Genomic DNA, 12,479 nt, shown 5'->3' on the forward strand with positions numbered 1-12,479 from the left:
AGGCTGGAGTGCAGTGGCGCGATCTCGGCTCACTGCAAGCTCCGCCTCCCGGGTTCACGCCATTCTCCTGCCTCAGCCTCCCGAGTAGCTGGGACTACAGGCGCCCACAACCGCGCCCGGCTAATTTTTTGTATTTTTAGTAGAGACGGGGTTTCACCGTGGTCTCGATCTCCTGACCTTGTGATCCGCCCGCCTCGGCCTCCCAAAGTGCTGGGATTACAGGCGTGAGCCACCGCGCCCGGCGCTAAATTTATTTGTAACAAAATCAATACTTGGGCCCTTCTGTGGGCATTTGAAAGCCAGTGCATACACAGAGTGGTGAAAAATTCGTGTCTCCAGAGACTAAAGTCACCTGCTGAGGTGAAGCAGTCAGCACTCATCTCCCTGTTTCAGCCCTCCGACCCGTAAACAAGTGTCCTTTTCACAGTCTATTTAGTGTCACGTTTTTCACAGTTTTGTGCTTCTTGTTGGTGATTTCACCATTTAAAATGGCCCCCTGCAGTGCTGAGGCTGTCTAGTGTTCCCACGATCAAGAAGGCTACATGTGCCTTTGGGAGAAAATATCCACGTTAGATAAGTTTCATTCAGGCATGAGTTTTAGCACTCATTGACCCCTACGGCCACGTGGGGTCAATGTCAGTGGATCAACAATATGTATTAAATAAGGTGTATTTAGGCCAGGCACAGGGGCTCACACCTGTAATCCCAGCACTCTGGGAGGCTGAGGCAGGTGGATCACCTGAAGTCAGGAGTTTAAGATCAGCCTGGCCAACATAGTGAATGAAACCTTGTCTCTACTAAAAATACAAAAATTAGCTGGGTGGCTTTTTTTTTTTTTTGGCACACACCTGTAATCCCAGCTACTCAGGAGGCTGAGGCAAGACAATCACTTTAACCCAGGAGATGGGGGTTGCAGTGATCAAGATGGTGCCACTGCACTCCAGCCTGGGCGACAGAGTGACTGTGTCTCAAAAAATAATAATAATAATAAAAATAACTTCTGTCCAGAACGGAACCCAAGATGGCTGCGCTCTTGCTGAGACATGTTGGTCGTCATTGCCTCCGAGCCCACTTTAGCCCTCAGCTCTGTATCAGAAAAGGTGTGGGGCAGTGGCAGCCAGATGTGGAATGGGCACAGCAGTTTGGGGGAGCTGCTATGTACCCAAGCAAAGAAACAGCCCACTGGAAGCCTCCACCTTGGAGTGATGTGAACCCTCCAAAGGACACAATGGTGAAGAACATGACCCTGAACTTTGGGCCCCAACACCCAGCAGCGCATGGTGTCCTGCGACTAGTGATGGAATTGAGTGGGGAGATGGTGCAGAAGTGTGATCCTCACATTGGGCTCCTGCACCGAGGCACTGAGAAGCTCATTGAATACAAGACCTATCTTCAGGCCCTTCCACACTTTGACCGGCTAGACTATGTGTCAATGATGTGTAATGAACAGGCCTATTCTCTAGCTGTGGAGAAGTTGCTAAACATCTGGCCTCCTCCCCAGGCACAGTGGATCCGAGTGCTGTTTGGAGAAATCACACGGCTGTTGAACCACATCATGGCTATGACCACACATGCCCTGGATCTTGGGGCCATGACCCCTTTCTTCTGGCTGTTTGAAGAAAGGGAGAAGATGTTTGAGTTCTACGAGTGAGTGTCTGGAGCCTGAATGCATGCTGCTTGGGCTTATGGATGACATTTATGAGTTTTCTAAGAACTTCTCTCTTTGGCTTGATGAGTTGGAGGAGATGCTGACCAACAATAGGATCTGGCGAAATCGGACAATTGACATTGGGGTTGTAACAGCAGAAGCAGCACTTAACTATGGTTTTAGTGGAGTGATGCTTCGGGGCTCAGGCATCCAGTGGGACCGGAAGACCCAGCCCTATGATGTTTACAACCAGGTTGACTTTGATGTTCCTGTTGGTTCTCGAGGGGACTGCTATGATAGGTACCTGCGCCGGGTGGAGGAGATGTGCCAGTCCCTGAGAATTATCGCACAGTGTCTAAACAAGATGCCTCCTGGGGAGATCAAGGTTGATGATGCCAAAGTGTCTCCACCTAAGCGAGCAGAGATGAAGACTTCCATGGAGTCACTGATTCATCACTTTAAGTTGTATACTGAGGGCTACCAAGTTCCTCCAGGAGCCACATATACTGCCATTGAGGCTCCCAAGGGAGAGTTTGGGGTATACCCAGTATCTGATGGCAGCAGCCGCCCTTATCGATGCAAGATCAAGGCTCCTGGTTTTGCCCATCTGGCTGGTTTGGACAAGATGTCTAAGGGACACATGTTGGCAGATGTCGTTGCCATCATAGGTACCTAAGATATTGTATTTGGAGAAGTAGATCGGTGAGCAGGGGAGCAGTGTTTGATCCCCCCTGCCTATCAGCTTCTTCTGTGGAGCCTGTCCCTCACTGGAAATTGGCCTCTGTGTGTGTGTGTGTGTGTGTACATGTTCATGTACACTTGGCTGTCAGGCTTTCTGTGCATGTACTAAAAAAGGAGAAATTACAATAAATTAGCCACCTTGAGGACCCTAGGCCTAAAATAATAATAATAATAATAAAAATAAATAAATAAATAAATAAGGTCTTTAAACAAAAGCACACTTTTTTAAAAAAAAAAGGTCATGTGTTGATCAGTTGATGAAAATGTTGTAGCCAGAGGCTCACAGGAACCTGACCCTGTCTTCCCCTAAAAGCAATGATCCAGTATTTGCAGCAACTCTGTAACTACTGCGAAGAGGGAGTGTGTAAATAGTTGGCAAATTTGAATAATGTGTATATGGGAGTTTCTCATACTAGTCTTTTTTTCTGTAAGTTTGGAATTATATAAAAATAAAACATTACCCCAAAAACAGGACTGTGTCACTCCTGGCTTCTTGTTATACTTGGAATAAAATCCAAGGTCTTTAGCAAAAACTGAGAGGCTCCCACGTGTTACAGCTTCTGCCTTTTCCCCAACTTCATTTCTTGCTCACCACGCTCCAGCACCTGCAGTCTCCTGGCACTCCCCAGGAGAACACACCAAGCTCTTTCTCACCTCTGCATTTACTTGTCCTTTTGCTTGGGACACTTTGACTCAAGTCCTTGGCATGACTGGGTCTTTCTCACCTGTTAGGTCTCAGCTTCCATGTCATCTGCGTGGAGAGTCTGACATCAGTTACTCCATCTAAGGGAGGTGCCATTCACCGTCTCGGCAGCCAGCTTACTTCTCTCATCCTCCTTGTCACAGTCCCTAATTCTTTTGTTATTTTTTGTTTTCGTTTTTGTTTTTGAGATAGAGTCTCGCTCTGTCACCCAGGCTGGAGTGCAGTGGCGCGATCTCAGCTCACTGCAAGCTCCGCCTCCCGGATTCAAGCAATTCTGCCTCAGCCTCCCGAGTAGCTGGGATTACAGGTGTATACCACCATGCCCAGCTAATTTTTGTATTTTTAGTAGAGATGGGATTTCATCATGTTGGCCAGACTGGTCTTGAACTCCTGACCTCAAGTGATCCACCCACTTCAGCCTCCCAAAGGGCTGGGATTACAGGAGTGAGCCACCATGCTCGACCCCCAATTCTTTGGATTCTTTGTTTATTTGGTTATTGTCCCTCACCCACCTTGGGCTGTATGGTCCATGAGGACAGGGGTCTTGTCTCTTATCCACTGCTGTGTCCCCAGGGCCCAGCTCATCACAGGGGCATAGTTGAAATTTCGAGAACGAGATTCTCCCTGGGAGAGGGATTAGGTAAACTTGGATCCAATGACCACCCCTGGGCTTGGGAGCAGAGTTGTACCAGAAATAACCCCTGTGGAGGCTGAGGGCATGGTTGGTAGAGACAAAAAAGTGGTGAATCGGGCAGACCCCATGAAAGGCGTCTAGTCCAACCCACTGTACATTCAGCCCCTCCACAGGGATGCTGAGTGTTGACAGAGATGGTCTTACGGTGGTGCAGATGGTTCCAGAAGCTCACAGTCCACCAGGCCCCTGACCCCCAACCCTTTGGGAAGGGCGTCTCCATTTTCCTAGGCTGCTCTCTGCTTCTCCATCGAGGCCTTCTCCACTCTCCTCAAGTTGTTCATCTCCTCAGCCACCCTCACCCTCAGTGATAATCTCGCCTCCTTCCTCACAGAGAAACCAGATGCAATCAGAAAGCAAATTCCTCGTCCTCCTGCAGCCCACCCCCAGAAGTGTCCATGTTTACCCCACAAGTAACACCATCACCCCTTCTGCCTAATGCAGCTCTCCCTCTGAACGTCCAACGCCGTCAGCCTCCTAGGCCTCCGGGGACCCTGCTCCTCCCTGCACACTCTCCTTTATTTTCAGCCTCTTCATCTCCACTGGGCCCATCTTGGTTGGAGTTCCCTCAAAAGCAGACCCTGAAACAAGGGTTTGGGGGCAAGCAGGTATTCCAGGAAGTGAGGAACTAGGCAGGGGAGGAGAAAGTTCCAGAAAGTGCTCTAACAAGTAGGTCTCACCACGGGGGGTGAGTAGGGCTCTCTCCTGCCAGTGACCGCCTGAGGAACCACGTGGAACTCACCCAGGAGTCGTCCCCAGAGATGAAGTTGATGGGTTATCTGTCCGCTGCCCACAGCATCACCTCCTGAGCATGGCTGGGTTGTGCCTGCTCCCTTGTGGCCAGAGAAGGTCCCCAGGCAGGAAAGAGAGTGGCCATCCTGGGTGTGGAGAAGCAGATCCAAGCAGTAATGGGGAGGACTGTGGCAGATGCTCTGTTGTACCAGTCACATTTCCCCTTAGGAATGGGAGGCCCATTTGCCAGCTGCTGCGACGCCATTGGCAGGCAGGCCCCTTCAGGGATGGCCTCAGCTGATGCGGGCTGCCCACCCCAGGACACGCTCCCTTCCCAGGGTGGCCTGCATCTAAGGAGAGATGGGCATGGAAGTGCAAGAGCTACCTCCTCTTCCGAGCTCCCCGTGGGGGCTGGCATCCCAGGTCAGCTTCTCCCTCAGCCCAATCCTGCTTGCCTCCATTCCATTCTCTTCCAAAGGTGTTGATCCCAAGAGCAGCCTCTAACCGACTTCCTGCATGTTCTCTGCCTCAGAATCAGCCTCCTGGGAACCCAGCCTGAAACAATCACTCTTGAGAAATGCTGTACTGTCAACATTCATGATGGCAGAAAGAGCATGGATTGAAAAATTATGGATGTCAATGACTGAGTTGAGAAGGGTTCAGAAGAGTAGGGCTCTAAATGTAAAGAAGTTTAACAGTAGTTTTTCTGCTTTATTGCAGATATTGACAACACCCATCCACTTCCCTTCAGCCCCACTACTCCATGCCCCCAACCCTTCCAGCTGTAAGCACCTGTGCCTTAACTCGAGGGCACTCCCTGGCTGCACAAGCCTGCAATCCCAGGGAGCTTCCCTGATCCCATGACTGGCAGAAGTGGTGGATCAATACCCCAGCTCTCTTACCTCAGTTGGAGAACACTGAAGCACATCCTCACAGTTGCCTGGAGGGTCCCAGCAGAATTGAGCCATAGTTGCCTGCAGAAGTGACCAGATTATGAATGCACCCTTCCTTACGGCTTCCTCCCCCTCTCCATCTCACCTGCTCCCCAATTGGTGTTTCCTGGGATCACTTCCCAAATAAAGGACTCATTCTCAAATCATATTCTCAGGGGCTGCTTCTAGGGGACCCAGGCTGAGACAGCTGGTATCAGATATGGGCCTAGGAAGTAGCCCCTCAAGAAGGGCTCATTTGCCAACCAGAGGGTCACCGGGTGCCCACTGCTGAGGAGCGAGGTGGTGATCACCCTGGCCCACTGTAGCGTCACAATGCTAAGATGCTCACGTGTTGAGGAGGTGCACAGGTGGGAAGGGTGCACGGGCCTGAGCTACTCCTGCACCTGAGTGGCATGGAGGCAACAGTAGCCACCAGGATGGTGGAGAGGATGGTGGTAGTGAGCTGATGGCAAAGACTGAACCTCAGACTCAGCAGCGGACTCCTTTTTTTTTTTTTTTTTTTTTTTTGAGATGGAGTCTTGCTCTGTCGCCCAGGCTGGAGTGCAGTGGCGCAATCTTGGCTCACTGCAAGCTCCGCCTCCCGGGTTCACGCCATTCTCCTGCCTCAGCCTCCCGTGTAGCTGGGACTACAGGCGCCCGCCACCGCACCCAGCTAATTTTTTGTATTTTTAGTAGAGACGGGGTTTCACCGTGTTAGCCAGGATGGTCTTGATCTCCTGACCTCGTGATCCTCCCCTCTCGGCCTCCCAAAGTGCTGGGATTACAGGCGTGAGCCACCGCGCCCGGCCAACCGACTCTTAACTCACAGAAGAATGCAATGGTCAGAAAACTCCCAGGATGGCATTTAAAAGGACCTCATCTGGCCGGGCTCGGTGGCTCACGCCTGTAATCCCAGCACTTTGGGAGACCAAGGTGGGCAGATCATCTGAGGCTAGGAGTTCGAGACCAGCCTGGCCAATGTGGCAGAACCTCACCTCCAAGTTAACCCCACCTCCACTAAAACACATTTTTGTATTTGTAGAAATACAATAATCTCTTGAATGTGGGGGGCAGAGGTTGCAGTGAGCTGAGGTCACACCACTGTACTCCAGCCTGGCCAACAGAGTGAGACTCCATCCCCCAAAAGAGTAAAATAAAAGGACCCCATCTTCTGCAACAAGAGGACAGAATATGCTAAAAATTGAGGTCTCAGATGGGATTCTAAGAGTGTCCTCCTGCAAAGGAGGTTGGAGTCACAGCCCTGGCAGCTTGTGCAGCACCGTGGGAGGGACTCTCACACCTCAGCCACACAACAGAGGAGTCAGCGCACTAGCTCTGCCACTAAGGCTGTGTGGCCCTGGGTAAGTCACTTCGAGCCTCAGTTTCCCCATCTGTAAACGCAGATCACAATGTTCTGTATCAGAGCCTTGCCCAGTGCATGGTACGTGGTGGAAACTCAGTGAACTGGCTGCTGTTTTTGTTGTTGTTGTTTTTTGTTTTTAACTGTGGGAAAATTCACATAATGTAAAATTTGTCATCTCAGTCTTTTTTTTTTTTTTTTTGAGATGGAGTGTCACTTTGTTGCCCAGGCTAGAGTGCAGTGGTGTGATCTCGGCTCACTGCAACCTCCACCTGCCCCAGGTTCAAGCAATTCTCCTGCCTCAGGCTCCCGACTAGCTGAGACTACAGGCGCCCGACACCATGCCCGGCTAATTTTTGTATTTTTAGTAGAGACAAGGGTTTCACCATGTTGGCCAGGCTGGTCTAGAACTCCTAACCTCAAGTGATCCACCCGTCTTTGCCTCCCAAAGTGCTGGGATTACAGGCGTGAGCCACCGTGCCTGACCTCAATCATTTTTAAGGGTACAGTTCAGTGGTATTAAGTACATTCACATAGCTGAGGTAGAGTTATCATTATTTTATCCACAGAACTCTTTTCATCTTACAAAATTGAAACTCTGTCTCCATTAAACAACTCTCCATTTCCTTCTCCCCAGGCCGTGGCACCCACCATTCTACTTTCTGTTTCTGTGAATACGACTACCCTACATACCTCACGTAAGGTGCAATCACACGGTTTCGTGCTCTGTGTCTGGCTCATTTCACTCAGCCAAAAGTCCTCAAGATGCATCCATATTGTAGCACATGTTGGAATTTCCTCCTTTTTTAAGGCTGAATACTCTTCCATGCTTTGGGTGTATTGTCTTTTTTTACCCCCATCCACTGATGGGCACTTGGGTTGTGTGTACCTTTTGGCTACTGTGAAAAACAATACGAACATGGGTGTGTGGTGGTGTTATTTTTCTTTTTTCTTTTTTTTTTTTTTTTTGAGACAGTTCTGCTCTTGTTGCCCAGGCTGGAGTGCAGTGGCACGATCTCGGTTCACCACAACCTCCGCCTCCTGGGTTCAAGTGATTCTCCTGCCTCAGCCTCCCGAGTAGCTGGGATTCCAGGCATGCGTCACCATGTCCTGCTAATTTTTGTATTTTTAGTAGAGATGGGGTTTCACCATATTAGTTAGTCAGGCTGGTCACCAACTCCTGACCTCAGGTGATCCACCCGCCTTGGTCTCCCAAAGTGCTGGGATTACAAGCGTGAGCCACCTTACCTGGCCTGTTATTTTTATTAAGAAATTTGTTTGCAGAATGCAGGTCTGAACCAAGCCCTGGTCCCTCTCCTACCAGAGTACCTTTGCCTTTAAGTTATATTTTATCACTGGAAACTCTGTTCCCAGAAGGAATAAGAAGGAAACACAAGAGGCAGAAGGTGCAACAGGGGCCAGGGACCAGGCACCTCTGCCTCTCCTGCCCCCAGCAGCAACTAGTTCCCACAGAAAGGGCCTGGTTTTGAGAGTCAGAGGACCCCTGATGGGGTGGCCACAATCACTGTGTTTTTCCAGCATGGGCCCCGCATCCAGTGCTTCCCCTGCCTAACCCCCGGCAACCTGTTTAGATTTGGAAATGTAAGTCTTGTCTTTCTCTTCTTTGCTGTAATTAATTGTTCTCACTACCAGGGAGGGTTTAAAAATTAAACTCTACTCTCTCCCCTCTCCCTTTCTGCTGTAGACTGAATGTTTGTGCCCTCCCCTCTCCAAATTCATGTTGAAGGCCCAGTGTTCTATTTGGGCCCTCAGTGGGTTGGATGAGGCCCCCCACACTGGGAGGACGGGCATCTGCTTGACTCAGTCCACCCGATTCAAAGGCTAATCTCTTCTGGAGACACTCTCACAGACATGCCCAGAAATCGTGTTTACACAGCGATCTGGGTGTCCCATGGCCCAGTCAAGTTGACACCCATTGACCATCCTATGGAGAGAAAGCCTAAGTCCCTCAGTTCCCATGGCGAGCGAGCTTCTAGGTCTCTAGTGGCCCCTGCGTGGGAAGCCCTCTGCACTGAGAATGCAGGGCTGAGGCCCCCAGTCACCCTCTCTGCGTGGCCACCCAGCATGCCCTAGAGGAAAACCATCCGGACTTTTGGCTCAGGAAATGCCACCCCTTGGAATTTATCAGGGGACAAGCCAATACCCCAAAGTGTATCTGTGAGGCATAACGTAAGGGAGTGATTGTGAGACAGAGCAAAATGCTGATTCCACATAAACCACACATCTCCTGGCCAGAGAAGACCCACGTCAACTCAGAATTGGCTGCAGGCTTCCAGATGGGCACAGACCAGGCAGCAGCTGGGAGATGACTGGAGGGGCCTGTAGCAGGGAGGCTCGTGTGCTGGTAGAAGGTTCCAGCACATCTATTAGAAGCAGGGACAGTTTCTCCTCCTCCCTATTTAATTTATTTATTTATTGAGACCGAGTCTCACTCTGTCACCCAGACTGGAGTCCAATGGTGCCATCTCTCCTCGCTGCAACCACCGCCTCCCAGATTCAAGCAATTCTCCTGCTTCAGCCTCCTGAGTAGCTGGGATTACAGGCGCACACCACTACGCCTAGTTTTTTTGTTTGGTTTTGTTTTAGTAGAGCCAGGGTTTCACCATGTTGGCCAGGCTGGTCTCAAACTCCTCACCTCATGTGATCCACCTGCCTCAGCCTCCCAAAGTGCTGGGATTACAGTCACCATGACCAGCTCGCCTCCTCCCTTTAAATATCACGTAGCAATAACTGGCACCAGCAGTGCTCTGGTTGAAGGAACAAGATTCTTCAGGTTCCTCATCTGCACCTTAAACCTGGAACCTGTACCATGAACCTGGGTCATTCTCAGAAGCAATGTCTGGGAAACATCCAAGGAAAAACTATTTTGTAAAATTTGCTTGTCAAGATAAGTCATGGAAAAACTGAAGTTTTCACTGAGCAGTAGTATTTTTCCAGATTATTTCCCTCTTCTTTGAGCACATAATTTGCATGCAGTGATTTGCACAGAATTTAGATTTGGCTCACGCCTGTAATCACAGAGCTTTGGGAGGCCGAGGCGGGAGGATTGCTTGAGCTCAGGAGTTCAAGACCCACCTGGATAACATGGTGAAAACCCATCTCTACAAAAAAATTTTTTAAAAATTAGGCTGGGTGTGGCCGGGCGCGGTGGCTCACACCTGTAATCCCAGCACGTTGAAAGGCTGAGGCAGGTGGATCATCTGAGGTCAGAAGTTTGAGACCAGCCTGGCCAACATGGCGAAACCCCACCTCTACTAAAAATACAAAAATGAGCCGGGCATGGTGGCACGTACCTGTAATCCCAGCTACTAGCGGGGCTGAGGCAGAAGGATCACTTGAACCTGGGAGGCGGAGGTTGCAGTGAGCCAAAGTCGTGCCACTGCACTCCAGCCTGGGCAACAGAGTGAGACACCGTCTCAAAAAAAAAAAAAAAAATTAGCCAGGTGTGGTGGTGAGTGCCTGCAGTCTCAGCTAGTGGGATGGCTGAGGTGGGAGGATCACCTGAGCCCAGAGAGGTCGAGGTTGCAGGGAGCTGAGATCACACCACTGCACTCCAGCATGGGTGGCGGAGTGAGACCCTATCTCAAAAAAAAAAAACTTAGATTTACAGTTTGAGAATTTTCACAACATACACACCCTGACAATCAGCCCTCAGAAACAGAGATTTCCATCTCACCATAGTTTCTCATGTCCCCTGATGGGCAATCCCAGCTGCCCAGAGACTAATGACTCTTTGGATTTCTATCACCATAGATTAGGGGATTTTCTCTTCCATGACTTCATTGTTTGGAACCCAACAATTTTTACTCTATAGTTTCTGACGTCTTTGTCTCAATGTAATGTTTTTGAAATTCATCTATGGTGTTTGTAAGAGTAGTCCGTTTCTTTTTATTTCTGAACAGGATTCTATCATATGGAGAGACCACAATGTGTCTGTCCATCCTTTTGGTGGTTGGCATCCGGGTTGTTTCCAGTTTACAGCTATAATAAATACAGCTACCACAAATAACTATAAAGGAAGAAATAAAGAAAGAGAGTGGGAGGGAAAGAGAGAAAAATAAAGAAATAGAGAAAGAGGAGGAAAGAAAGGATGGAAGAAGAGGAGAAGAGAGGAAGGAACAGACACCAATTGAACAAAACTAGGAACCCACAAATCCATTCTGAGGTGTATATATGTATATATAGATAGATAGATATGTATATATATACACACACACATATATATGATGTGATGAGGAATGATGTTCACATCCCCTCAATGAATCTCTCCACAGAAAACTTATTTATTACAATGGGCAAGCAAGTGACCTGCCGATGGGGAGGCCTGGACACCCCTAAACCACATTACGGGTGACCTAAGTGGGCATCACCCATAATGGGGTAAATCAAAACTGCTGCAGTTGTAACATCTCATTTTTTGATTTTTTTTTTCTTTTCTTTTTTTTTTTTTGAGATGGAGTCTCGCTCCGTCACCCAGGCTGGAGTGCAGTGGCATGATCTCGGTTCACTGCAACCTCCGCCTTCCGGGTTCGAGCAATTCGCCTGCCTCAGCCGCCAGAGTATCTCAGATTATAGGCACACACCACCATGCCCGGCTAATTTTTTTTGTATTTTTAGTAGAGACGGGGTTTTACCATGTTGGCCAGGCTGGTCTCAAACTCCTGACCTCAAGTGATCTGTCTGCCTCAGCCTCTCAAAGTGCTGGGATCACAAACGTGAGACACTGCCTCTGGCCAGAAATTATTAAAAAAAAATAATAATAAGATAAAGCTCCACTTGCCCATGAGGCAACCTTTGTCAGCGGCTGTTGGTCCTCTCTGTGTTTGCTTCTAGAGAGGGCTGGTTAGGGCTGAGTTTTATTTGGGGGAGAGGAGATAAAAAGGAGTGCGATGGGACCCCAAAAGAACGATATCCTCAGTGACAGGGAAATTTTCTTGGTGCCTGTCCCACTGCCCAGGTGGGTGCTGAGCACACAACCCCCAGGGCACCCATGAGCTGGAACACCACACACCGTGTGGGGTGGGTGGTGGAGAAGCCTTGTCAACAAAGCAAGATTGAGCCCCCAGAGTTTGGGGAGTGATTACAGAGCCCCATGCACCTCCTTTTATCCTTGTAGCAACCCTGGAAAGTTAGTATTAGTATCTTTCCCTCTTCCTTCCTCCCTCCCTTCAGCGAAAGCAGAGGAAGCCTCAAACACCATGTCCCCAGGGGTGGTTCTGGATGCTGGAGACACAGCAATGAATGAGACAAAGCTCCCTGCCCTTGAGAAGCTGACAGTCTAAAGAGAGAGTCAGCCCTAGGATGAATACTGAAAGATACAGAATGCTAGAGCTGTCACGTGTGCTAAGGAGAAAGAACCCTGAAGCCATGAAGGAAGAATGAAAACTAGGTCTCGGCCGGGCATGGTGAGAGTGTAGTGGCATGATCTCGGCTCACTGCAACTTCCACCTTCCAGGTTCAAGCCATTCTCCTGCCTCAGCCCCCTGAGTAGCTGGGATTACAGGCGTGTGCCACCACGTCCAGTTAATTTTTGTATTTTTAGTAGAGACGGGTTTCACCATGTCAGCCAGGTTGGTCTCAAACTCCTGAGCTCAGGAGATATGCCTGCCTTGGCATCCCAAAGTGCTGGGATTACAGGCATGAGCCACCAC

General features: G+C 49.5%; 1 protein-coding gene across 1 annotated transcript; it reads left to right on the forward strand.

Moving 5' to 3' along the window:
• Positions 1-1,118: 1,118 nt before the first annotated feature.
• Positions 1,119-2,523, forward strand: LOC105469703 (NADH dehydrogenase [ubiquinone] iron-sulfur protein 2, mitochondrial-like). Its single transcript, XM_071074146.1, is given in 2 exon segments — positions 1,119-1,674; positions 1,676-2,523. Coding segments are annotated over 2 exon segments (1,167 nt in total). The 5' UTR covers positions 1,119-1,156; the 3' UTR covers positions 2,325-2,523.
• Positions 2,524-12,479: the final 9,956 nt, after the last annotated feature.

The sequence above is a fragment of the Macaca nemestrina genome, chromosome 12 (genome assembly GCF_043159975.1).
Source record: "Macaca nemestrina isolate mMacNem1 chromosome 12, mMacNem.hap1, whole genome shotgun sequence".
Taxonomy (NCBI): Eukaryota; Metazoa; Chordata; class Mammalia; order Primates; family Cercopithecidae; genus Macaca; species Macaca nemestrina.